Source organism: Rattus norvegicus, chromosome 12 (assembly GCF_021556685.1).
Source record: "Rattus norvegicus strain SHRSP/BbbUtx chromosome 12, alternate assembly SHRSP_T2T, whole genome shotgun sequence".
NCBI classification, from domain to species: domain Eukaryota; kingdom Metazoa; phylum Chordata; class Mammalia; order Rodentia; family Muridae; genus Rattus; species Rattus norvegicus.
The window spans coordinates 16,126,260-16,150,689 of record NC_141545.1 but is presented as its reverse complement, the minus strand read 5'-3'; the positions used below and the strand labels follow the sequence as shown (position 1 = coordinate 16,150,689).

Genomic DNA, 24,430 nt, shown 5'->3' with positions numbered 1-24,430 from the left:
GTACGTTTTCCGAAATTCTACAAAGGCAGCGCTACGGACACCTAAGATGACGCAATCTCTGGGCGAGGTGGGCGGGGCCCCGCGAGGGCCTTATTCTGAAGAGTTTCTCACCGGAGCGGAAGCCGTCAATAAAGAAGCGGCGTTCCTAGGTGCTTGAGTTTCCGGTGAGTGTTTACCTGCTCCGTTCTTGAATATTGTACCTTTTGGCAATAGTTACGGCCAGGAGGGCTGTCTGAGCTGCTTAAGCAGCAGAGGCTGGAGTCCCCGATGACTCGTTCTGCATAGGGGATGGTAAACTTGGGGCTCTTTCTCTCCCTCCCTCTGTGTTTTCCCACGTCGTTTTCTCTTCCGGGGCCGTTTTCTGTATAAATACCGCTTTTTTTCCTCAGATGCTGCTCTTGCCACTGTTCGGTCCGTAACTTCGCTCTAGTTCATCTCTTTTCCCGAACTCTTCTACGTCTATAAACAGCCCAACACCTCTTTCCTCCTGATACGATCAACTCTTCGTTTTACCTCTCCCCGGACCCGAGAATCTCTCGGGTTGAATCCTCCTAGGTCAGGAGAAAGTGATTCTCTAATCCAGTTGCGCGCCCTGGGAAGGGCTCAGATTCAATCCATCTCTTAACATAAGCGCTGGAAAAACCAGAGCAAAGACCACTGATGGGGAAGTCGGGAGCTTCTAATCTGTTATATTCTCCAGTTCTCAGCAAAGTGACCCCGAGTCCACCTCTTAGAGTTTGATTTTTCATTTATTAAATTGTTGAGGGGTGTGTGTGTGTGTGTGGTGGGGGGTTGTAAAGTGTCAGTCACCATACAGTGGAAGAGACTAAATACATTTTTGAACAGATGATTCAGCTTATAGGTTTCTCTTTACCAGCTAGAAAGCTTTATGTAATTTGAAATAAAAAGACTTTTCTATTTAGATTTTGACTGGCCTGCTTTGTTGTTCCAAAAAGAGAGATTTTGGCAGTTATTTAACAGGCGTAATCTACTGCTCTTTAATCTACAGATGAGACACAAGACTGAAGAGGAAAACTGATCTCCCCCAAAGACATAGAATAATTGGTAAATCTGGACGAGAACACAGGCTCATAACTGCGAAGAGCAAGGATTTTTATATTACTCTTATAGGAAAGAGACCGAAAGGTATTATGCACTCTTTTTCTTCTTTCCTAACTTCCTTCTTTCTTTTCTTTTCTTTTTTTTTTTTTTTTTTTTTTGCTTTAAAGGATAGGGTCTCATGTAATCTAGATTGGGCTCAAACTCACCATATACCCGAAACTGGCCTTGAGTCTTTACAACCCCACCTCACACATGCTTGGATAATACCTGTGTGTGTCACCATTCCCATGTAGGGAAGCTAAGTAGCTGTTTAGGGCCTTCTGGAGGATGATCTACTGTGGACATGTATACTATTGGTCGGAATGAGTGAGTTTATTATGTAGATAGCAGTCCCAAGTAAAGAAAAAATGGTGGGCTGCAGAGATGGCTCAGCCTCTCCCAGAGGTCCTAAGTTCAAATATCAGCACCCACATGGTGGCTCACAACCATGGGTAATGGGATCTGGTGCTCTTCTGGTGTGTCTGAAGACAGACAGCTACAGTGTATTCATACATGAGATAAATAAATAAATCTTTAAAAAAAAAACGGCTAGAGAGAATCGGGAGGGCAGGGTAGATAATAAAGCATCCAGCAGAAATCAACTGGGGACGCCACTTTAAGGCATCCAGCTGGAGCGCCCAATAGAGTTCCGGATGTAAATATAGAGATAGCTCAGATGAGGCTTCCGAGCAAAAGAACAAATTGTAACAAGTAGAGATGACACCATCAGTTCTGTTGCTCACAGCCCTAGCAGAAGCTGAGTGAGGAAACTGAAGCCGTCAGATCTCCTGATTGAACTTTCTCTCCATGGCTGAGCTTTCTGCGGCTGAAGTTCTGATAATATTGGCTTCTCCTTTTTTATCGTAGATACTTTTATATCATGAGGTAGATAATAGATTCTAGCAGACCAGCAGATCTCAAGCAAGGCTTCCAGTGTTTTTATTCTTGGGTTGCTTTGCTGTTCTTTTCCTCCCTATGTGTGTGTGTTGGGGGTGGGAACAGCCCACGCCCTGAGAAGAGGCTGGGGAGGATACTGAGACACCTGTTTTGGTCTGAAATAGGGGCAGAGACAACACGTGGTTACTCAAGGGCAGAACGTACGTCACACTCCCTGAGCTTGACAGCTGGAGGAGCAGAGGAATGGCTGCCAAGCTCTTTGGCAGCCTGAGACTCAGAAAGCAGTTGATTTTCTTGTAGATCTTTACAAGCTATCTTGCTAGGAGATGCCCAAAGTCAAAAGAAGCCGGAAAGCACCTCCAGATGGCTGGGAGCTGATCGAGCCAACGTTGGATGAACTAGATCAAAAGATGAGAGAAGGTGAGTAGAGTCCTCCTGCCTGGCTGTGCTGGACAGTGTAAAGGCTCAGTGTCTCCAAGAATAGAAAGAGAGAAAAACACTGAGGCTTGTAGCAAATTGGTCGTGTTTTATCAGCTCAGGGTGCTTGAAAGTTTTGAAGAGTAAGATAAGATAACATTAATGAGAATATTGTCCCTCCCCAAAAGGGTTGTTGTTGTTCTATTATTAGTGTGTTTGTGAGAGATCGGTGCCTTTTTTTCACTTCTAGTGTTTTGATGAAGGCAGGGTCTCCAGCAGACAGTTCTGACTGTCCTGGAGACAAACTCAAGCTTCTTGCCTCTGTCTCCCTAGCACTAGGATTAAAGGTGTGTCCCACAGTGCCCAGCTCACTGAGGAGGTTTTTTTAGATTTTTATTTTACTTTGGGGGTGGGGTCGGGGGACTGTATTCATGTGAGTACAGGAGCCTGGAGAAGGCAGAAGAGGGTGTGAGAACTCCTAAAGCTGGAGTCACAAGCAGTTATAAGTCACCCTGACATGGGTGCTGGGAATTGCCCCATTATGAAGTCTTTTTATTCATGCCCCTTTTTCTTTCTGAAACTCTAGCTTGGGCTGTCCTAGAACTCTGCCACAGAGTTCACAGAGAATATTCACATCCTTTTGGTGGGTCTTTGCAGTCTTTATCTCATGGTCTTCACTGTGTAGCAGTTTCTGCAACCCGGCACCATGGCACTCTCGTGCTTCAGAAGCCTTTACAGCCGGCTTGCTTATCATTGGAAATTCTGTCAAAGGATATGCTAAGCTTGGATGAGCACAGTCTGTCCTAGGTAACTGCTGCGACTGATGCAGCACCGGACCAAAAGCAGCATAGGGAAGGAAGGTTTATTTGGCCTACATCCCAGGTTACAGCAGTCTGTCATCGAGGGGATGTCAAGGCAGTCCTAAGCATATCACGGCCACAGTCAGAAGCAGGGAAGGAAGCTGGAGCAATGGCTCAGTGGTCAACACCACTGACTGCTCTTGCCAACAACACCTCTTCTGACATCCATGGGCAGCAGGTACACTAGTGCACATACATACATGCCGGCAAAACACTCACATACACAAAACTAAATATAAGAAGCTTAAGAGTAGAGAGAGAAATGAACACATGCTGATCACTTAATACAGAAGTTCAACCAACTAGCTTTCTTCACTCTTATACAGTTCAGGCCTCACGCCTCCAACATCTGAGTGATGACCATGTTCAGTCTGTCTTTCTACCTCAAGCAGGCCAACATGATTGAGCTCATTCCCTGGGTGAGGCTCCCTTAGTGATTCCAGGTCCTGGCAAGATGATAACTTTAAAAGCCATCTTGCAGTGTGACTACTAAATTGGTATTTGTGTGTGTGGCAAGGAGGGTAGTACACTACAAAGTTAGTGTGTAGTGTTAGAGGAGTCAGTTCTCTCCATGCGAGTTCTGGGGATCAGACTCTTACCTGCTTGGGAGCAAGCTTTGGGAGCAGCACCCTTCCCCTGTTCTAGCCCATGGGCCCCTGAAATATTTTTTTTAAATAGATATTTTTTTAAATATATTTAGTTATGAGCTAAGTGCTGGGAATAGAACCTGGGCTTTCAGGCTGGAGAGACGGCTCAGCAGTTAAGAGCACTGACTGCTCTTCCAGAGGTCCTGAGTTCAATTCCCAGCAACCACATGGTGGCTCACAACCATCTGTAATGGGATCCGATGCCCTCTTCTGGTGTGTCCGAAGACAGCTACAGTGAACTCATATAAATAAAATAAATAAATCTTAAAAAAAAAAGGGGGGGGAGGGTTGGGGATTTAGCTCAGTGGTAGAGCGCTTGCCTAGGAAGCACAAGGCCCTGGGTTCGGTCCCCAGCTCCGAAAAAAAGAACCAAAAAAAAAAAAAAAAAAAAAAAGAACCTGGGTTCTCTAAGAACAGCCAGTGCTCTTAACCACGAAGTCTTCTCTTCAGCTCCTGTTGGATTTCTGTTTAAAACAATCTTTGGGATACCTGCTTATAGCTAATCTATGAGGGGATACCTGCGGCAGAAATTAAAACAATGTTAACCTTGTTTCCTCTTTTCTCAACTGATTGTGCTACAGACTGTAAAATACTCAGAACTTAGTCAGAGTTGCTAAGAGATTTCTTAGCACAACTCTGAAAAGTGTTGGACTGTGAGTGTGTGTGGAGTGAGAGTATTTCCAGCGCTCTTTGATGTATTCCTAGATTCATGGTAACTCTAACTTCTTGGGGAATTACCAGACATTTTCTACATCATTTTGCATTTTGCTGGAAGGATGAGGGTTCTAGGTTCTTGTCAGCCCTTTTAATTGTTCGTTTTCTCCTTACCATCTGCATGGGTATAGGAGAGGTCAGTTGTAGCTAGGGAAACAACTCTAAGACGCACCCACGCGTTCTCTCCGCAGCTGAAACTGAACCCCATGAGGGGAAGAGGAAGGTGGAGTCTCTGTGGCCCATCTTCAGGATCCATCACCAGAAAACCCGCTACATCTTCGACCTCTTTTACAAGAGGAAAGCCATAAGCAGAGGTAAAGTGACTGACCGAATTCCTTAACCTTTTAAGCCTTTCCTGTGTGTGCACACACGTGGAGGTGAGCGAGCGTGTGCCATGGCTTCCGTGGGAAGCGCAGGACGACCTCCTTGCCGTGTGGGTCTGGGGGATCACATTCAGGTCATTAGGCCCGTGTAGAAAGCAGTCTTGGCCCCTGAGCCATCTTGCCTTTTTTTGTACGAGTGGCTTTCAGGATTGATACAGTGGTTCATAAAAGGCTGGGCATGGTGGCGCACACCTCAATCCCAGCACTCGGGAGGCAGAGGCAGGAAGACTAGGGAGTCCAGCTAACCCGTGACTAATGTGAGATCCTGGGCCCAAAAACAGAAATTAATCGTTACCTTTATAAACCCATCAAGCACCAGTTTTCTTACCATGGAAGATGAAGAGAGAGAGAGAGAAAGAGAGAGAGAGAGAGAGAGAGAGAGAGAGAGAGTGTGTGTGTGTGTGTGTTTTTGAAATAAGGTTACACTGTGTAGCCCTAGCTGGCATGGAGCTTACTATATACAGACTGGCCTGGAACTCAGTGCTCCACCTGCCTCTGCTCATTCTGGGATTATTGGCTTTTGTTGGTTTTTAGTTGTGTTTTTTTTTTTTTTTTGTTTTTTTTTGTTTTTTTTTTTTTTGAGACAGGGTTTATGTAGTCATAACTCTCCTAAAATTCAGTTCACAGACCAGCCGGGCCTGGACCTCAGAGATTGTTCTGTTCTGTCTCCCAAGGGCTGGGATCAAAGGCTTGTGCCACCATTATCAACTTATCTTTTCCTTTTAGCTCACGGTGAAGGCAAGTGTGTTATACCACATTCTGATGTCTTGTCCCCAACTTTCTGACAGAACTCTATGAATACTGCATTAAAGAAGGCTATGCAGACAAAAACCTGATTGCGAAGTGGAAGAAGCAGGGCTATGAGAATCTATGCTGTCTACGCTGCATCCAGACTCGAGACACCAACTTCGGCACCAACTGCATTTGCCGGGTTCCCAAGAGCAAGCTGGAAGTGGTAATGCCTGACGGCTGGATGGGGTGGTTTTCTGTTTAAAGCGTGGCCTTAGTTAGAGGTATTTTGAGAAGTAGTTTTGTCACTAGAGCCCTTCTCAAAAGTGAGTCCTGATCAGGGATCCTTTCCAGATGGGATCTGTACTGCTGGTGGGCAGAGAACTGAAGCGGGCGGACCTCATTCCTTAGGGGGAGGAGTGGTGGCAGTAGCTCCGAGGTGATGGGAGGGCTATGCTAGTGAGGCTGGCTGTCAGGTAACCTATCCCACTAGGCTCACAGGGACATTAACCTCTACATGGCTTCTGCTAGAACTTTGTTCCAAAGCCAGGGGGGATAGCTCATGCCTTTAATCGCAGCACTTAGGAGGTTGAGGCCATCCTGGACTAGAACTGAGATCCTGCTTCAAAAGGGAAAAATGGTTTCAAGGGTAGGCCAGGCACCCAGCAACAGTGCTGGTTACAGTGCTAGTGCACAGTAGCGGGGCTGCAGTCTCCAGACTCTTGCAGTAGAGTACTGCTTTTCATTAAATGTAGATGGCCTCAGCCCAACAGGTAGCTCTGTCCTCTGCCAAGGGTGGGGCTATGTATGGATGTGCTTAGCCATGCCTAGTGAGTGATAGCTGCTTCCCAAGAAGCTCTTGGTGACCCAGCCTGTGGGTTCAGGTTTAACTGAGCTTCAGTGCTGGATTGTAGCCTTAGTTGGTAGAGGGCCCCCTAGAATGCATGAAGTCCTAGAAGCCCCAGGTTCCATCTCCAGTGCCCCACAGAGCCAGCTGTCCTACAGAATCCTAGCACTCAGCAGCTGCTGGCAGGACCAGAAAATTAGGGTCATGCTTTATGAGACTCTCAGTTAAAACAGATCTAACAGCTTCACCAGAGAACTTTATTTGTTTAGAATGGGCTCATGGTTTCCAGAAAAGGAGATAAAGACACATTGCTCCAGTCCCCAGGTAGCCTCAAGAACTCAGGCTTTAGCTCTCAGTGTAGCGGCAGACCCACGATTCTTTGTGGTAAATTTGGCTTGTTATAGCAGCTGCACACAGACACTGACTTTAGTAGTAACTTTCCATTTCACAAAGGAGCCGAAGTGCCCAGCTAGAAGTGTCTGGTAAAGATGCTCTGGGAGGGAGTGTTCCACTAGCCCCCTGTCGAGCAGGCTCCTGTAGGAGTGTGCAGGGCTGAGGCAGTGTATTCAAACGGTCCTCTTCTCTTACAGGGTCGCATCATCGAGTGCACGCACTGTGGCTGCCGGGGTTGCTCTGGTTGACTGACGCCCCTGACTCCTCTGCATCTTGGACTTTGGACCTTGGGCTCCTGCTTATTGGGCCACTGCCTCCTGAAGCAACTCTTCTCAGAGTGGCACTCAGAGAAAAGACCCAGGGGAAGCATGAGCTCTACAGGTGACAGCTTTAGTGTTCACCAGCTGAGATCTGTAAAAATAAAACCTTTAGACCTCTTAGCTACAGTCTTTCTTTCAGAGCAGCAGGCTGTGGAATGCAGGGAATGGCTCTGTGTCGTTGTCCATCAACATGTCTTGGCCTGATCTGAGGCCTGCTAGGATGTGAGCATCCCGAGCCCAGCATTTGTCCTTACACCTATGCCTGTGAAATGCTATGGCGCCTCTGGAGTAATCTTGGCTTCTAAAGGGACTCCTGGGCTCCAGCAGCAGTGCGAAGGCTGGGTACTTGTCATAGCAGCATGCTTCGTCATCCATCCCTGAGGCCTCCAGCATTCTCAGTGATGACTTGGTCCCGGACAGGCTTGTCCCGGAACTCCTGCCAGGGGTGGGGGGGCTCCTCTGCTGGCATCACTTTCAGCCACTGCTTGTAATAAGCCCGAAAGCCATCAATCTTCTCCAAGTAGGTGTTTTTTTCTTTGTACTGTAAGTAGAAATGCACAGGATTATTTCAATGTGAGTGACGTAGGGACAAAAGCTTCACTATGAAACCCATCACTTTGTACAATGAATGTTGACCGTGCTAAGAAAGCGGAGCTTTCAGAAATTTTCAGCCAATCTGAGCTACTGCATGTCACCCAAAGCTACCCCAAGTCACAGCAGCTGACCCTTGTTCTTTCCTCAAGGAGACTATGAAATAATTTGACATTAGATTCATTGCTATAAAGGGCCAATTTCTAGAAAGTCTATTATTTGGGAGTAGGCCAGACCACCCTTTGTCTAACATTCTAAAAACACTGTAGTGTGCCTAGACCATGGGAGTCACCTCAGCCCCACAGACAGAACTGAGGCATCCCCTGACTCTGCCTCTGTTTTGCTGAACTGTTGCTGTCCTTCTGACCTTGGATCACGGCAGCATCTCCTTGCAGAGAGGAAACCCGTGATGAGTTTGAAACCGATGACAGGAGCACCATGGGAAAAATAAGCCAAACATTGTTAACACAAACATTTTAAAAGGTTTAAGTGTGTTATAAGCTGGGCATGGAGAGGCAGACCTTTGTTCCCAACATTCGGATAGCAGAGGCAGGCAGAGCTCTAGGTTAGAGGCTAGCCCAGTGTACATGTTCTAAAATAGCCAGGCCTACACAGAGACCATGTCTAGAAAATAATAAAGAGATTAAATGTGCTGAAGAAATGGCTCAGCGCTTGCCATGCAAGCACGACGACAAGTTGAGACTCCAGTACCCATGCCTGCCAGCCCCTGAGCTAGGTAGATAGACAGGAGAAGACAGCAAGGCTGGTCAAGCTGATGAGCTCCGGTGTCTAAGAGATGCTGTCTCAGCAAAGTAGAGAGTGCTAGAAGGCTTTAAAGTGTCTCAGGTCTTCAGCGGCACTAATGCCCTTCTATGCACCGGGACTGTGAACCCATCTATTAAGTTATCTACAGCATGGAATTGAGAACAGTCTATTAGCTAGAGAGAGGGCTTGGCAGTTAAGAGCCTCGACTGGTTCCACTCCATGTACCCATAATATGAAGGAAAACTACCCGTGACTCCACAGTTTGAAAAGATCAGGCCTCTGCAGGTACTGCACACTACACAGACAAGCAGGACACCCACACACGCTGGTGGCACAGGCAGGCAGATGGACCTGAGTTCAAGGCCAGCCTGGTCTACAGAGTGAGTTCCAGGACAGTCGGGGCTACACAGAAACCCTATTTCAAAAGATACCCATCTATATTTTTAAAAGGCCACAAGAAGGTGACCTACAGACGCCCAGGTGTGCCTGGTGCTCCGCATAGCCTGCTCTGTTGACACTCATTCTTTCTCAGCAAGTGTCACACATGCAGCTGGTCCTTGAGCACTTAAGTGTGCTCTTACCCATTCACTGGCCCTTCCCTCCTGTAGTTTGTGGTCATTCAGGCCAGAGTTGCCATCAATGCTCTGGAGACAGAGCACAGGGCCTGACTCGACAGCCCCAATCCAAAGGAGCCTGATGTCCTTCAGGTGGTAACGTGTACATAGCCGCAGTCAGAACGAGTACTGAGCACCAATCAACCCCTAGGCACCGGGAACCGGGTGAACAGGCAGGGGACCTTTCTAAGCCCAGATGGTTCAGTCAAGACAAGAACCAAGTGTAAACACAATAAACCATGGTATCACAGACTGTGGTATGTGGGGGGAGGGGAGCTGGATCTGTGAGAGGTACTTAGACTGGACAGAATGGTGTGCACCTGTAATCCCAGCACTTGAGAGATGTAGGCAGGAGAATCAGTAGGTCATGGCCAGCCTGAGTTATCTGACTCTAATAAAAACAAGAAGTGGGCCAGAGAGATGGCTTAGTGACTGAGAGAACACACTTCTACAGGACCACACCAGGCACACACACCACCCCCTGTTAGCTCCAGGGGAGTCCATGTGGCTCAGGGCCTTGGGTTTCTCTTAAGAAAAGCTGTTGGACAACTTTGAGCAAGGAAATGAATGTGAAGACCCAAAGGTCAAAGCCAGAGTTGGCAGTGGCTGAGGCGACAGTGCGTACTGACGGTGCACATACCCTGTCAAAGGTGGGAGGGTACTGGGCTGCAAACTCCAGCTGGCGGATGACCACTTCGTTCACCGGGACGCTGTTCCGTCTCATGTCCTTCAGGATGCTGATGAGGTAGGTGTAGTCCAGCTTCTTGAGGGCTGCGTTGATAAGGGTGCTGTAGATGTGGGTGTTCGGGGTCACCTGGGACTTCTAGAACGCGAAGGTCATGAACATGGTCAGCAGGGTGGTGGCTGGTAGGACAAAGCATGTGCTATGCCAGGTCCACAGACAAGTCTGCTCCACAGAGTAGTCACAGAACAAGGGTGGGCCATGCAGCCACAACTCGCCTTTCAGCCCTCCACAGACACAAAACAAGTATGCCCTATTTGGGAAGTAAGACGACTGCACAGGGGTCAACAGACAGACGAGATGAGGCGTGACGCACCTCCTCACTCCTGGCTGGAGTTTACTAGTGGCCACTGTCATCACCAGGTGCCAGAGAACCCAGAACAGCCAACATTACTTGGGTGATAGAATGTGTGGACTTGGTCCTTAGGAAGTGGCCACTGCTGGGGCTGAATGAACTCCACTCAGCAAGCACTCGTGAGGGTCAGAGAGAGAGAGAGAGAGAGTGCACCAGAGGGACCAGGGCTGTGAAAACTACCCTTTGTCCCCAGGGCTTCGGGTCCATCCTTCCAGGATGTTGGGGCTCAGCCCCAGTCACACCTCTCCATCTGAACCAACACCAACTTCAAGTTCTCAGGGCCAGTTTGTATGGTGGTTTAAGGCAGTGCTATCCCACTTGCCTCACCCCATACTTATCTGATCCTGCTGGACCTCATTTTCCCAACAACTTTCTTCCTGAAAATCCCAGAGTTCTCCCAAAACTGTGGACAGGAGGTTCAGGATTGGGCCTGGGCCCCTCACCTTCATGTCTGCAAGCAGCTGCATACCATCCCTGGGTCGATGGCACCCAATGGCCAGATTGCAGAAAGTCCGCAGATTGGGGACAATTCCCTTCTTTGCCAGAATTGGCAACAGTGCCTGTAAGGTAGACATGCAACTGTCACCTGTGACCCCCAAGCTCTGGCCTGTTGTTCTGATGAATCACTCCGTTGTATGCTGGAGACCCAGGAACACAACTCTACTTAGAGGCCCCTTGACTCCTTCAGCTGACGGTATGGCAATCCTGGTCTCAGCTTGGCACTCAAGAGCTCATCCCCTTTATCTCAAATGTCCTTCTCTCTCTCTCTCTCTCTTTTTTTTTTTTCTTTTCTTTTTTTTCGGAGCTGGGGACCGAACCCAGGGCCTTGCGCTTGCTAGGCAAGCGCTCTACCACTGAGCTAAATCCCCAACCCCCAAATGTCCTTCTCTTATCTGCCCTTCCTACTCTGTCTCATGTTGCTTGGCTGCCCATCCCTGCAATGGCCCAAAAACCTAGGAGCTCCTGATACAGGGCAGGAAGCAGCACTGACCATTATGGTACAAGCCTGGGAGGGCCCCAGGGAAGGAAGGACTCTGCTCTCTTAGCTTGTGCAGAGGAAGGAGCAGTCTGCACTATCACCATTTCTGTTACCCTTGGCCCTCAGACGCTGTCAAAGCAAGCATTACATACAAACTGTGAGCCACGCAGCCGCACACGCCTTTATTCCCAGCATCCGGGAGGCAGAGGCAGTCAGGTCTCTGTGAGTTTGAGGCCAGCCTGGTCTACAGAGTGAGTTCCAGGGCTGCAGTGCTATTACACAGAAACCAGAAACCAAACCAAACCAAACCAAACCTGATTATGGAAGTGAACAAAACCCTGTAAGAGGCCTGGCTATTTATTGTCTCTGAGATGGAGAAAGCCACATAACCAGGAGGTGCCTCCTGGTCTAACCAGGACAGAAGCAGATAGACCTGAATGTGGATGAGGAAGGTCAGAAGATGCTGGACATATACTAGGGTGCCTCATGGCACCTTCCTTGGGGTTGGGGAGAGGGGGTGGGTTGGGCTCAGGTGCTGAGTCAGGGTCTCACTACAAAGCGTCAGCTGGTCTGGGGTTCACTAGTAAACTTGAAAATCCATCTACCTCCACCTCCAAGTGCACCCCCATACCGAGTCCCCCTGCCCTTTTCTCTTATTTATTTATTTATTTAATTTATTTATTTATGTAAGATCATAAGCTGGCAGTGAACTTTCAGTTTGGCCTGCTGGATTGTTTCATGCCAACCTGACTCGTGCTAGAGTTATCTGATAGGTAGGAATCTTGATGGAGAAAAGACCTACCTAAGATGGGGCTGGAGGGCATTCTCTTAATTACTGACTGTTGGGGGAAAGCCCACGCCGCTGAGGGTGGTGCCAGCCTTGTGCTGGGTTCTATTAGAAAGCAGGCCGAGCAAGCCATGGTTAGTAAGCAGGACCCTCTGTGGCCTCTGCATGAGTTCCTGCCTCCAGGTTCCTGTGTGAGTGCCCGACCTGACTTCCCTCAGTGACAGACTATGAATGTGGGAGCAGAAGCTGAATAAAACCTTCTCAAATAGCTGAGGTGTGGTGTCTCATCACAGCGAGGGCGACCCTACCTGGGTTGTAAGGCCAAGGAAGACCTTAATCCTTGACCCTCTAGCCTCCGATCCCCATCTCCTGGGATTACATGAGCATCGCCAGACCCAGTTTATGCAGTGGTAGGAATGGATCCCAGAACTGTGTGTATTCCAGACAAGCACTTCACCACCTGAGCTAGCCTCATCCTCCCCATAGTGACACTGTTTAAAAACATGTACAGCTGTTCTGCCTGCATTTACCACTTGAATGCTTAGTGCCCATGGAAGCCAGACCAGCCAGTGTTCTTAACCACTGAGTCATCTTTCCAGTTCATGACGATTCCTCTTTTTCTTTCTCTCTCTCTTTTTTTTAGATTTATTTATTTTATGTATGTGAGTATACTGTAGCTGTCTTCAGACACACTAGAAGAGGGCATCAGATCCCATTACAGATGGTTGTGAGGCACCATGTGGTTGCTGGGAATTGAACTCAGTACCTCTGGAAAAGCCCCAGCCCTCATGAGGATTCTTAAGCCCACTCAACAACTCTATAGTCCTGTTCCTTAAGTGCCTACCCATCTTATGCACCACCCCTCAGTGTAACGGTGCAATGACAGGCCGGTCCTCTGGGAGCCCAGCATCCCAGCATGTCAGCAGGACCCTTCTCCATGAATGCCCTGCATCCCCTTCCTCTGGCTGGTAGGGCTGCGTGCGGTGCAGCTGGCTGGCTTGTGGCTCAATTCCTAGCCTGACATATGGCCAGGCCTAGAACATGTGTGCTGACTAGTAAGTTAGGATCTAGAATCTGAAAGTCAGAGAGGGTAGAGAGGGGAGTCCCCAGGAGATAGCCCCTTACCTTGGCTCCCTCCAGGTCTCCCAGCTTGCTCTTCTTCCTTATCAGTGTGTTGAAGAAGGTTATGTCAGCCTCCACCCTATGCCTGTCCAGGATGGACAGCAGTGAGGACTCTGCGGGGCTCCCCGGTTCCACCACCTCAGCCAGCAGAGTAAGGGTTTTGATGTCTGGCTGGAGCCTGTGCTCTGCCATCTTGCCCAGGAAGCCTTCCAGGCCCCCCATCAAAGCCAGCCTATCAGCAGGTGTGGCCACTGTCCCAAAGGAGACCACAGCAGGAGACAGAGCCCCAAGACTTAGGAGATTGACTTGCAGCTCCAAGTCGGGAGGCTTCAGGGCCAGTGGGGCGAGGGCTCCCATGTGGCCAGGTTCTGCCTTGGTTTCTACCTCAGGCTGGGTCCTGCTTGTTTCCCTGGCCTCAGGAAAGGCTGGTGGCCCCTCGAGTTTGTGAGAAGGTTCCAGAAACAGCTGCCTCTCGAGTGCTTCCACATGTTTGACAGACACACCATGCCTTGTCTTGGCCTGGACTTTCCCTCCTGCCAGACGCCTGCCTGTTGGGGGCTGGAGCAGGATGGTCTCTTCCTGGGACGTCAGGAGCAGCCTGGAGGCAACCTCTGGGTCCCCCAGACCACAGTCTCGAGCTGCCCCCAGCAGGAGGTTGTAGCCATGCCTACTTGGTTTGATCCCCAGACTCAGCATCTGCCGCCACACCTGAAGGAACAAACAAATGCTAGCACTGCATGTTCTTGCCCCCTGCAGGCCTTCAAGTCCTGTTGCCACAAGCCATCACAGGAGAAGCTAGAAACTGACAGGCGATCTTCCTTAGATGATTCTGGCTTGGATTAAAATCCACAACAATCTGCTCCTTTAGCCCACGCCCATGAGAAATCTAAGGAAAGATTCCTGCTATTAATATGCTTTTCCTGTTATTACTAAACATATAGCATCACTAGGTATTGACCCGCCCTTTTGAGCAGATTTCTGCAGTCCCATGAAGATGTACTGTCTTATAGTGATGCTATATAGACAAATAGGAAATGACTCTATAGAATTTCTAACTTGATTCAAATAATTTTTTTTTTTTTTTGGAGCTGGGGACTGAACCCAGGGCCTTGCGCTTGCTAGGCAAGCGCTCTACCACTGAGCTAAATCCCCAACTCCGATTCAAATATCGGGGTTGGGGATTTTAGGAAGAAAATTTTTAGAGATGGTCTTAGTTGCTAGAAAGATGCAATAAAGTCAGAATCAAGAACAGAATGGTGGCTGGAGGGATGGCTCAGAGGTCAAGAGCACTTTTCAGCAGTTATAAGAGATTTTGTGGGTGGACTGGGGACTGGACTCAGGTCTTCTACAAGAGAACAGCCAATTCTCTTAAAAGCTGAGCCATCTCTCCGGCCCCCTTTGTTGTTATTGTTTGTTTGTTTGGTTTTTTGAGACAGATTCTCACTATGTAGCCTTGGAAGTCATTATGTAGATCAGGTTGGCCTCAAACGCAGAGCTGCCTCTGCCTCCCAGGGGCTGGGATTAAAGACCTGGCACTCACTCATCTTCCTCTCTCTTGGTTTGACAGCTGGGCTAGGGCACCATCAGACACCCTAGCTTATCAGAGAGAGGTGTGCAGATGGGGATTGGAGGGTTAGCACCAGGTGGGCAAACCTTGTAAGGGTCAATGTCTACTAGGGCAAGGTCTTTAGTGAGGCAAAGCATCACTGGTGAGCAGTGTTTCCACAGCCTTTCCACGCAGTCTACAAAACTGGAGAAGGAGCATGCACTGCAATGATCCATGAAGGCTGCAGGATGGCAGACATGAAACACCCTGGCACAGCAGCCTGCAGAGGAGGCTTGGCAGGTAAGAGTGCACTGCTCTTTAGAGGGCCTGAGTATGTTTCCCAGCAGCCACTTGCAGTGGCTCTCAACAGGCTATAACTCAGCTTCACGAGACCCTTTTCTGGCTTCCTACACACATACATGTAATTTAAAAACAAAAGCCAAATGTGCTGGCTGGTTCTGTGTGTCAACTTGACACACGCTGGAGTTATCACAAGAAAGGAGCCTCCCTTGAGGAAATGCCTCCATGAGGCCCAGCTGTAAGGCATTTTCTCAACTAGGAACCAAGAGGGGAGGACCCAGCCCCTTGTGGGTGGTGCTGTCCCTGGGCTGGTGGTACTGGGTTCTATAAGAAAGCAGGCTGAGCAAGGCAGGGGAAGCAAGCCAGTAAGTAACATCCCTCCATGGCCTCTGCATCAGCTCCTGCTTCCTGACCTGAGTGAGTTCCAGTCCTGACTTCCTTTGGTGATGAAGAGCAATGTGGAAGTGTAAGCTGAATAAACCCTCTCCTCCCCAACTTGCTCCTTGGTCATGGTGAATAGAAACAGTGACTAAGACACCAAACAATGCTACCCCTGGCACCAGGTAAGACTGACCTTCATGGGGGTTGGGGATTTAGCTCAGTGGTAGAGCGCTTGCCTAGGAAGCGCAAGGCTCTGGGTTCGATCCCCAGCTCCGAAAAAAAGAACCAAAAAAAAAAAAAAAAAAAAAAAAAAGACTGACCTGCATTGCTTGCCGGAAGCCTGTCTTCTTGTCCTGGATGCAGCCCATGAGCAGAAAACAGAAGGTCTCCTCTGTGACTGCATGCCCCTTTTGGATGATTTCCTGGGAAAAAGGAGAAGGCGGTTTCACTCAGAACCTATAGCAAGGCCCCGTCTGACCTCGTTCAGTACTAGGTTCATGCATCTCTAAGGAATACAGCCCTGGGACCAGTTAGAATCAGCTCCCGAGTGAAGCACCTAACTCCTCACCACACACACACACACACACACACACACACACACACACACACACACACACACACACACACACACAGAGCGTGTGCAAAGCTGATCCCCGCAGCCCCTGTACTGGAGCCTCTGGACTCACAGGACCAGCTTTACAACCCACCAGCAGCAGCAGCCAACTCCTGGTATGGGTAAGGACAAGGCTCTGAGCTTCTTAGCCTCAGTTTCCTCTTCTGTGCAAGGACACACCTTCCTTCTAGAATGTCTGAACAATCTTTCAACCATGTACAGGGCAAGTACACCAGCAGCCTCTTCAGTGTCAAGTTGGGCAGAACCTCCTTAAAGACACTTGGACCTCTTAGAAATTCCCATCCTTCCACTCAGTACAGGGCCCTGCTCCCTCTTTCTCTCCCGCTTACAGCCCGCCACTGTGTGACTGAGGCCACAGAAAGGTCCTGTTGCATTTGTGTGTGATCCCCAGCATAGGGCACAGGCTGTCTCATCTCTCCTGAACATTTCAGGGGTAGGGAGACAGTGAGTCTCTCACATTTGTCCGACCAGACCGGCTTTGAAGAAAAGAAAGAAGGGAGCCCACACCTTGAAGACTTCCAGGCACACCCTGAGGTCTGCACACTTGGCTGCCACCTTCAGCAGGGCGTGATATGTCTTCAGGTTGAGCTGGAAGTTTTGGGCCTGGAGCTGCTGTCGGAGCTTCAGTGCACTCTGCAGGGCAGAGTCCTTCCAGGGCGACTCCGCACAGACATTGAACAGGGCTGTGTATGTGGCATCTGAGGGCTCCAGGTCTCTCTTCTTCATCTGTTGACATGGAGAAAACGGAAGGTGGTTCTAGGAGAAGCTGGATACAGAGATTGACAGCCACTTTGAAGGCCCCAAGAAAGGTTTGTTACCACATCCACCTAGCGCGGGAGCTAAGGCTGACCCAAGTGGACCTCATATACAGTATCCAAATTCCTGACTCTACCCGAGGACTATAAAAAATGGAGCCCACATTCCCAGAAATGCCAGCAGGAAACCATCCTCCTGGGCACTTGAAAGAATATTCTAGAGCTGGCATACTTGAGTCAGGTGCCTATCCTGAGGCCTACCCAGCTCACCCTGACTGTCCAGGGTGGGCACAGAATGGGTCTGTTCTGGGAAAGGGGGACCAGTGCTCACTGAGAGCTCACGAGCCAGTGAACTCTTCCCAGAAACCAGGGATGAGATGGTTTAGGAAAGTTATTACAACAACTCATACACCTAAACTGTCCTTTTAGAAGTAAAGTTTTAGAACTTAAGGTGGCACACACCTTTAATCTCAGCACTCGGGAGGCAGAGGCAGGCATCTCTCTGACTTCAAGGCCAGCCTGGTCTACAGAGTGAGTTCCAGGACAGCCAGTGCTACATAAAGAAACCCTGTCTTGAAACACCCCCCCCACCCCGCACCAAAAAGTGAAGTTTTGTCGATCATGTTGTCAAAAGTCTGTCAGGAGACAGACTAGAAGCTCTCTGAGTTCAAGGCCAGCCCCGTCTGTACAGTGAGTTCCAGGTTAGCCAAGGTTACACAGGAAGACCATCTCAAAAAAACACACAACAAAACCAGGAGCTGGAGAAATGGCTCCGTGGTTACGAATCCTGATGGCTCTTCAAGGGAACCCGGGCTCAGTTTTCAGTACCCACAAGACAGCTCGCACCTCTCTGGAACTCCAGTATCTGACACCCTCGCACAGAAACAAATGCACACAAATGCACACACTAGTGCACATAAAATAAAAACAAGCAGATGAATGTAGAAAGGGAGAATGTAGAAAGTCCCCTTTGCTTTGGTAACAGTCTGTCAGAACTGTACAGTATACCAACTATGAGGACTAGGGTTAGCAGCATCCGTGCTGGACCAAGGGCTACCTTAGCTTAGTTAAAGATGGCTTGTCTCTTACTTGAGACTACAGCTGTCCTGGGTAATATTCTTTCTTGATTCATGAAGGAAACAGAAACAGGACGCATGTGTGAATAAGTGTGGGGTCTGTGAGAGGAACAGACTAACTGGGCATGGCGACGGAGAAGGAAGAGCACATGGGGACCCCACGCAGCCCGAGCAATGAAGCATGTCTGTCACCTCACTTCATGCCCCAAGATGAACTGAATTTGGATTCAATATCACCAAGCCCATGTCGTCTGCCCCATTACGTGACGTCATGCTCAGGACCTGCACCCAGCACGCCCTTCAGGGCTCTGCCCTGTTAATCTGACCCACACTCACATCATTGAAGAGCCTGAAGGCCTTTTTCAGGTACCCGACACGCCCGCAGCCCCCGATCAGCACCGTGTAGTTGCACTCCAGAGGCTGCAAACGCTCTTCCTTCAGCATCTGCCTCTCAAACAGATCCAGGGCCTCTGCAAGCTAGGGTGAGAGGCAACAGGAGACGGGGCTCAGTACAGCTTCTGAGACCTTTAGCAAGCCAGGAAGAGCAGGGCACACCTTTGGTAAGAGTGTCAAAGCTATTCTAGGCTACACTCATGAAACATTTCCTCAAAACAAACAAAAAGCTTACCCAAAATAAAAGGCCCCCCGGAATAGAGTGGGAGGTAGAGGGACCCTTCTGATATGATACAGGGAGATGGCTTCCTCCTCCCTGACTGCAAACTTCTGCCCAAAGCAGTCTAATTCCCCACACCATCCCTGTCCCCTGCACATGCTCTCACTCCTTAGTCTTTGTTTCTGTGGTAGTGCTGAAGATCTTACCCAAGGCTGCACAAGCTCAGCAGACAATTTACCACTCCACTGAAGACCTAGCCCAATTTCCTTTTTTTTTTTTTTTTTTTGGAGACAGGGTATGACTATGTAGACCAGGCTAGCCCCAGCTTCATAGATCTGCGTGCCTCAGTGCTGGGATTAGAGATGGGTGCCACCATACCCAGCTCTCACTCCTTTTTTCTTATCTGTTCATTTAAATAATTGCTACTAAGTCCCCCACAAGCCAGACAAGGTCTGTTCACTTGGGGACGTAGTGTACAAAAGGAAGCCTGCTCATGAAGCTTCTGTTCTAGCTGGAGAAGATACAGAAAAAGAAATAAGCCGGGCATGACGATGTGTGCCTGTAATCCCAGCACATGGAAAGATGAGGCAGGAGTCTGGGTCTAACCTGGGCTACAAAGCAAACTTAAGACTAACATAGGCTATAGATACACCCATCTCAGAAAAGCCAAAATAAAATAAAATGGTGTTTGTGAGCCAAGATGGCTCAGTGGACAAGGGTGCTTGCCCACAAGCCTACCAACTGGAGTTAGGTCTTTAGGTTCCACACGGTAGGACAAAACTGACTCCCCTAAGTTGTCCTTGTCTGTCGTATATGCATCCTGGTATGTGTAAGTGCACACAAATACAGGGTAACACACTAAAATAAATGCAATTAAAGGGGGGAAGGGCTGGGCTATACCATAACTGACAGAGTTTGTGTCTAGCTTGCCTGAAGCCCTGGCTTCAATCCCCAGCATAGCGGTGATGATGTGTAGTTATGTACAGCAGTGCACACCTGTACTCCCAGCACCGGGGCGGTGGAGGCAGGAGGGTCAGGCTCAGGCTTAGGGTTATCCTTCAAAGCCAGCCCAGGAGACACATGACTCTATCTACGAAATGAAATAAATAAGGGGGTTGGAGGGATGGCATCAACTTAGAGCACAGAAACTTCCAGGAGTCCCACATTCTATCCCCTGCACCCTTGTCAGGCTGCTCACAGCCATGTGTGACTTTGGTTCTGGGGGACCTAATGCTCTCACCTCTGTGGGTGCACAGACAAACGTAAGCACACATTCACACACAGAAGGAAAATCAGTGTTGGGGTTGGTCTTGTCTGCTGTGTATTCAGATGCTGAGTTCTGTGCTCCACGATCAGGTTGCAGTGTGGACATGAGCACTGTATTGACCAATGTGCTGTAAAATAGCTCAGTGGTTAAGAGCACTGACTGCTCTTCCAGAGGTCCTGAGTTCAAATCCCAGCAACCACATGGTAGCTCATAGCCATCTGTAATGAGATCTGATGCCCTCTTCTGGTGTGTCTGAAAACAGCTACAGTGTACTTCTATATAATAAATATAATAAATCTTAAAAAAATAAAAAATCCAATGTGCTGTAAAGAACGTTCCCCAAGGGCTGGAGAGATGGCTTAGTGGTTAAGAGCTCTGACTGCAGGGGTTGGGGATTTAGCTCAGTGGTAGAGCGCTTGCCTAGGAAGCGCAAGGCCCTGGGTTCGGTCCCCAGCTCCGGAAAAAAAGAAAAAAAAAAAAAAGCTCTGATTGCTCTCCCAGAGGTCCTGAGTTCAATTCCCAGCACCCACATCAGCCAGCTAGCTCCAAGTGATGCTCCTAACTTCAGGAACATGCACATATACAGATATACATGTAAATAAATAATAAAAATATAAAAAAATACCAGGTCTGTGTGCCTTTTATCTGTGAGCTAAGTGGCATAGAATGGTGTAGAAACTCACTTAATTCTAGCACTTAGAAGGCAGAGACAGGTGGGTCTCTGAGTTTGAGGCCAGTCTGATCTACACAGTGAATTCCAGGATAGCCAGGGCTACACAGAGAAACCCTATCAAAAAAACCAAACCAAACCAAAACAAAACAAAAGCCCACAAAAACAAAGTTTATAAAGTGTTTTAAAAATTAAAAATAACAAATAAATCAGGTATTGTAGTTTATGCCTTTAATCCCAGCAGAGGCAGGTAGATCTCTGAGTTCAAGGCCAGCTGAGCCTCTATAGTGAATTCTAGGACAGCCAGGAATGCAAAGAGACAGAGAGAGAAATCCTATACCAAAAAATAATAAAACCAAACAAATAAAATAAGCTAGATGTCCTACTACATGTCTGAAGTCCCAGTATTTGTGAGTCAGTGACCGTTCTGTGAGCTCCTGGCCAGCCTGGTCTACATAGTGTGAGTTCCAGTTTAGCCGGGGCTACCCAGTTAAGATTGTGAGAAAGGCATAAAATAATAAAGTAAGCTAGGTAAAGGCCATCCCTGTGCTCAAGAAGGTGAGACAGGAGGATTATATGTTTTAGGCTATCCTGAGCTACATAATAAGTACCAATCAGCCAGGGCTATTCAGCAACAGCAAGACAGCCTTGAAGGAATGAAAATTAGTTAGAGCTCACAACAGTTTAAAGGTCAAATTGTTAAGAGAAGAATAAATCATGACTCAAAGAAATGTGGCATGGACAGGAAAACTCATGGGGTTACCACCATGGAGTGGGTTAAAGATAGGTAAGGGGCTAGCAATATGGGTCAGCAGATAAAGGCACTTGCAGTGTTATTGACCAGAGTCTGATCCCTGGGCCCCCCATAAAGGTGGAAAGGAAAAAGCAGCTCTACCCATCGTCCTCGGGCTTCCACACGTGCACCATGGCTCACACACTCACGTGTCCACATAAACAGCAGTAACAGAGACCCAAGGGCCGAGCACTGAACACCCCAACAGCTGAAGGGCCGTGCGCCCCACATAAAATGCCAACCCAGAGAAGGAAGACCCCACGGTTCTCACGTGACATGCCTATTATAGGACAGTAACCAGTTCTCTTAACTCCCTGCCTGTCCTCCTCCCAGTTCCCAGCCCAGCCCCTTCAAACGTCTCTCCCCACTCTTCCTCCCTTTGTTCCCCAACAGCCTGCTTTAACAACCCCTTCCCAGATTTCCCAACACTAGCAGCTCCAAACTATAACAACTGTTCTAGCCTATCTGCTCAGCTCAGCTCCTCCTGGCTCAGCTGCCTTCTAACAACGCCTTCACTGGCTTCTCTTCTCACTCTGCTAGCCCCCCCGCCCCCCGACAGCATATATACATATGTGTGTATGTATATATATGTATGTGTATATATATATATCCTCTATCCTATTCCCAGAAATCCCATAGGCATCCAACACAGAGGTCACAGAGTCAAGCAGTTCTTAAAGGGCCGGGGACACAAGGTAAGTCCCATTACATCTCAGACCTTTCCTTCCTTGAGCAGACGTTTGCACTGAATGAAGTACCAGTATGGAGTGTTCCTCCCGCCCTGCCATAGTCTGGGCTCCAGTTCTTCCTCCTCAACACCTTGCTCCTTGAGTTTCAGGTTATAGAGCTGGGCTGTTGATTTGTGGAATATTCTCCGGGAGGAGAATTTCTCAGAGAGGGTCCCAAAGCTCTCTTCTTCTTCCTCCTCCTGAGGCGCCACAGGAGTACTGGAGTCAGAGCAGAGGCTGCTCATTCTCTTCTGGTGGGAGGAAGAACTGCAGGAGGCAGCCCTCAGCCATGCAGGTCCCTCCCTGCCTCCTGTCCATTGGGTAGATCGGAGAAGATCCAGGCGTTGAAGGACAGACAGTCCTATGGGGTGGGGGCCAGAAAAGAGCCGGGAGAGTCTTAGGAGGTCCATCCCTGGCTACCTTGGGCCACTGCAGCCTGGAATCAAGAAAAATAAACTGAATCAGCCTCCATGAAAAGTCAGAAAGTGTAGTCACAAGGGTGGGCTCTGAGCTAGAAAGCCCTGGCTCTGGATCACGGTGGGGAGTGGGAGATGGGCTGAACTCAGCACATAGGTGGGAGAAGAGTCAGAAATTTGGGGTCATCCTCAGCTACAGTATTGACTTCAAAGCCAGCCTGGGCTTCATGAGATTGTCTCAAAAGAAAAATAAGATTAAGACGTGATGGGCCACACCTTTAGCCCCTATACCAGGGAGACAGAGGCAGTGGGATCTCTACGAGTTCAACATCAGCCTGATCTACACAGTGAGTCCAAGCTAGTCAGGGTTACCCAGAGATCTCCAGTCTCAACAGCAACAAAGGCCCAAGAGTGTCTCAGCAGATAAAGGTGTTTGCTGCAGAGCTCGGTGACCTGAGTTTCATTCCTGAACCGACTTGGGAGAACTTGTAGCAGAAGCTGTTCCCTGATCTGCACACACGTGTGCTGTGGAAGGCCCATAAACACACACATAGATATTTAGATAAATGTGTTTAAATAAAAAAGATGTACGGGAACTCAATGTTAGCCTCCGCTACAAATAAAACCAAGGTATGTGAGACCCTGTCTCAACAAAACCAACCAACCAACCAAACAAACAGAACAACAAACCCAAAACTAAACAATCCAGCAAATAACAAAAGAGAAAGCCTTAGTCAGGCCTGAAATTCCCGATACTCAGCAACCCGAGGCAGAAGGACTACAAATGCACAAAGGGGAATCAGGGCGTATGTCGCTCTGTGGTAGAATACTTCTCTAGCATGCACTAGGTTCCTAGGTTCAATCCCTCAGTATTGAAATGTGTTTCTTACAACTTGTGGTGGTGTACACTTAAGTCCCAGCACTCAGAGGCTGTGACAGGCAGACAGAAGTTGGAAACCAGCCTGGTCTACATCATAATGTGCTTTCCAGGCCAGCCAGGGCTACAACAGAGATATTGTTTCCAAAATAGAAAGAAGGAAAGAAACAGACAAACAAGCCAGAAAATTATATGTGAGCTTGTGGTTTTGTTTTTTCTTTTTCGTGATACCGGAGGTTGAATTTAGAGCATCACTGCTGAGAAACACCCCTAGCTCACCCTTTTGAGACAGGGTCCCACCTAGGTAGCCTTGGTTAGCCTCAAACTCATCTTAGCCTCACTTGTGCCAAGACCGCAAGCAAGCACCACTTGGTTTTTGTGTTTGTTGGCATGGTTACGAATCAGGTTGTGTTGGACTTCACATCCAGGGATGAGTGGATATAAGCGCTCTCTCTCACAGAGCTGTAGCCTCCCCTCCTAGCATTCTAATTTTATTAGGCTGGGCTGGGCTGGGCGAGAGTTCAGCCTGCTTAATTTGAATCCCTTCAATAAAAAAAAAAAAAAAAACATAAAACCAGGGCAAGTAGGTATGAAGGTATTTTAAAGCTTAGCTCTACTAGGTTGACTCGTTCTGTCAGGTAATGCAGGTTGGCCTCGAACTTCTGATCCTCCTGCCTTCACTTGCTACTTACTGGGATTACATGTACTAACACTACCGGTTTATGTGGTGCTGGGGCTCGAACCCAAGCACTTTACCAACTGAGCCACACTCTTAACCGTCTTTTAAACGTTTGCATTAGAGATACACCCACAGAGAGACCTGGGACCCTAGGGTCGCCCCTTGCTTCCTCTCCCCAGGCCTTCAGAGCCTACATTTTCCCATCTGACGCCCGAGCTAGGACAAAGTCCCTCAAGTCCAATTTCGGCCCGGCTTCCGGGATTCCTTTGAGTGCTGAACAGACAGACACTCACTCTGAGCGTTCTAAGCAGTGAGACCACCTCAGAGTAGACAGACAGCGGCCTTAGAGACGCCGTTCTTACCCTCAGCACGCAAGAGGAAGGTCCCGCGCAGGCGCACTTGCGTCGCCGCCTCATGTTCTGTCTGAATCGG

The 24,430-nt window shown here is 48.6% G+C and overlaps 2 protein-coding genes across 13 annotated transcripts; one reads left to right on the top strand and one right to left on the bottom strand.

Moving 5' to 3' along the window:
* The first annotated feature begins 127 nt into the window (after positions 1 to 127).
* Positions 128 to 7,428, top strand: Bud31 (BUD31 spliceosome associated protein). Of its 8 annotated transcripts, none has more exons than XM_087579471.1 (6): positions 128 to 164; positions 1,010 to 1,146; positions 2,322 to 2,418; positions 4,828 to 4,950; positions 5,808 to 5,974; positions 7,186 to 7,428. In XM_087579471.1, the coding sequence occupies exons 3-6, from the start codon at positions 2,325 to 2,327 to the stop codon at positions 7,234 to 7,236; spliced, it is 435 nt and encodes a 144-aa protein (XP_087435597.1). In that variant the 5' UTR covers positions 128 to 164; positions 1,010 to 1,146; positions 2,322 to 2,324; the 3' UTR covers positions 7,237 to 7,428. The 8 variants fall into 8 exon arrangements, with proteins under 8 accessions (XP_087435597.1, XP_087435596.1, XP_087435601.1 ...); XM_087579470.1 differs by having other exon boundaries at positions 2,163 to 2,418; XM_087579475.1 differs by having other exon boundaries at positions 128 to 291.
* Positions 6,832 to 24,428, bottom strand: Ptcd1 (pentatricopeptide repeat domain 1). 5 transcript variants are annotated; one of them, XM_087578227.1, is made up of 10 exons: positions 24,361 to 24,389; positions 22,017 to 22,462; positions 19,565 to 19,658; positions 18,292 to 18,432; positions 16,632 to 16,850; positions 15,811 to 15,912; positions 13,267 to 13,971; positions 10,819 to 10,935; positions 9,919 to 10,101; positions 6,832 to 7,849 (listed from the first exon to the last, which is right to left on the bottom strand). In XM_087578227.1, exons 4-10 carry the CDS (start codon positions 18,397 to 18,399, stop codon positions 7,676 to 7,678), a joined length of 1,608 nt encoding a protein of 535 aa, XP_087434353.1. In that variant the 5' UTR covers positions 18,400 to 18,432; positions 19,565 to 19,658; positions 22,017 to 22,462; positions 24,361 to 24,389; the 3' UTR covers positions 6,832 to 7,675.
* Between the last annotated feature and the right edge of the window lie 2 nt (positions 24,429 to 24,430).

What these genes read in the sequence shown, in the direction of transcription:
- Ptcd1 (XM_087578227.1), bottom strand. Translation starts at nt 18,399, where the DNA reads ATGCTGAAGGAAGAGCGTTTGCAGCCTCTGGAGTGCAACTACACGGTG. An exon ending in TGTGCCTGGAAGTCTTCAAG is followed by an intron (nt 15,913 to 16,631) that starts GTGTGGGCTCCC and finishes CCTTTTTCCCAG; the next exon opens with GAAATCATCCAAAAGGGGCA. An exon ending in GCTTCCGGCAAGCAATGCAG is followed by an intron (nt 13,972 to 15,810) that starts GTCAGTCTTTTT and finishes TTGTTCCTTCAG; the next exon opens with GTGTGGCGGCAGATGCTGAG.
- Bud31 (XM_087579471.1), top strand. Translation starts at nt 2,325, where the DNA reads ATGCCCAAAGTCAAAAGAAGCCGGAAAGCACCTCCAGATGGCTGGGAG. An exon ending in AGATCAAAAGATGAGAGAAG is followed by an intron (nt 2,419 to 4,827) that starts GTGAGTAGAGTC and finishes TTCTCTCCGCAG; the next exon opens with CTGAAACTGAACCCCATGAG. An exon ending in GAGGAAAGCCATAAGCAGAG is followed by an intron (nt 4,951 to 5,807) that starts GTAAAGTGACTG and finishes ACTTTCTGACAG; the next exon opens with AACTCTATGAATACTGCATT.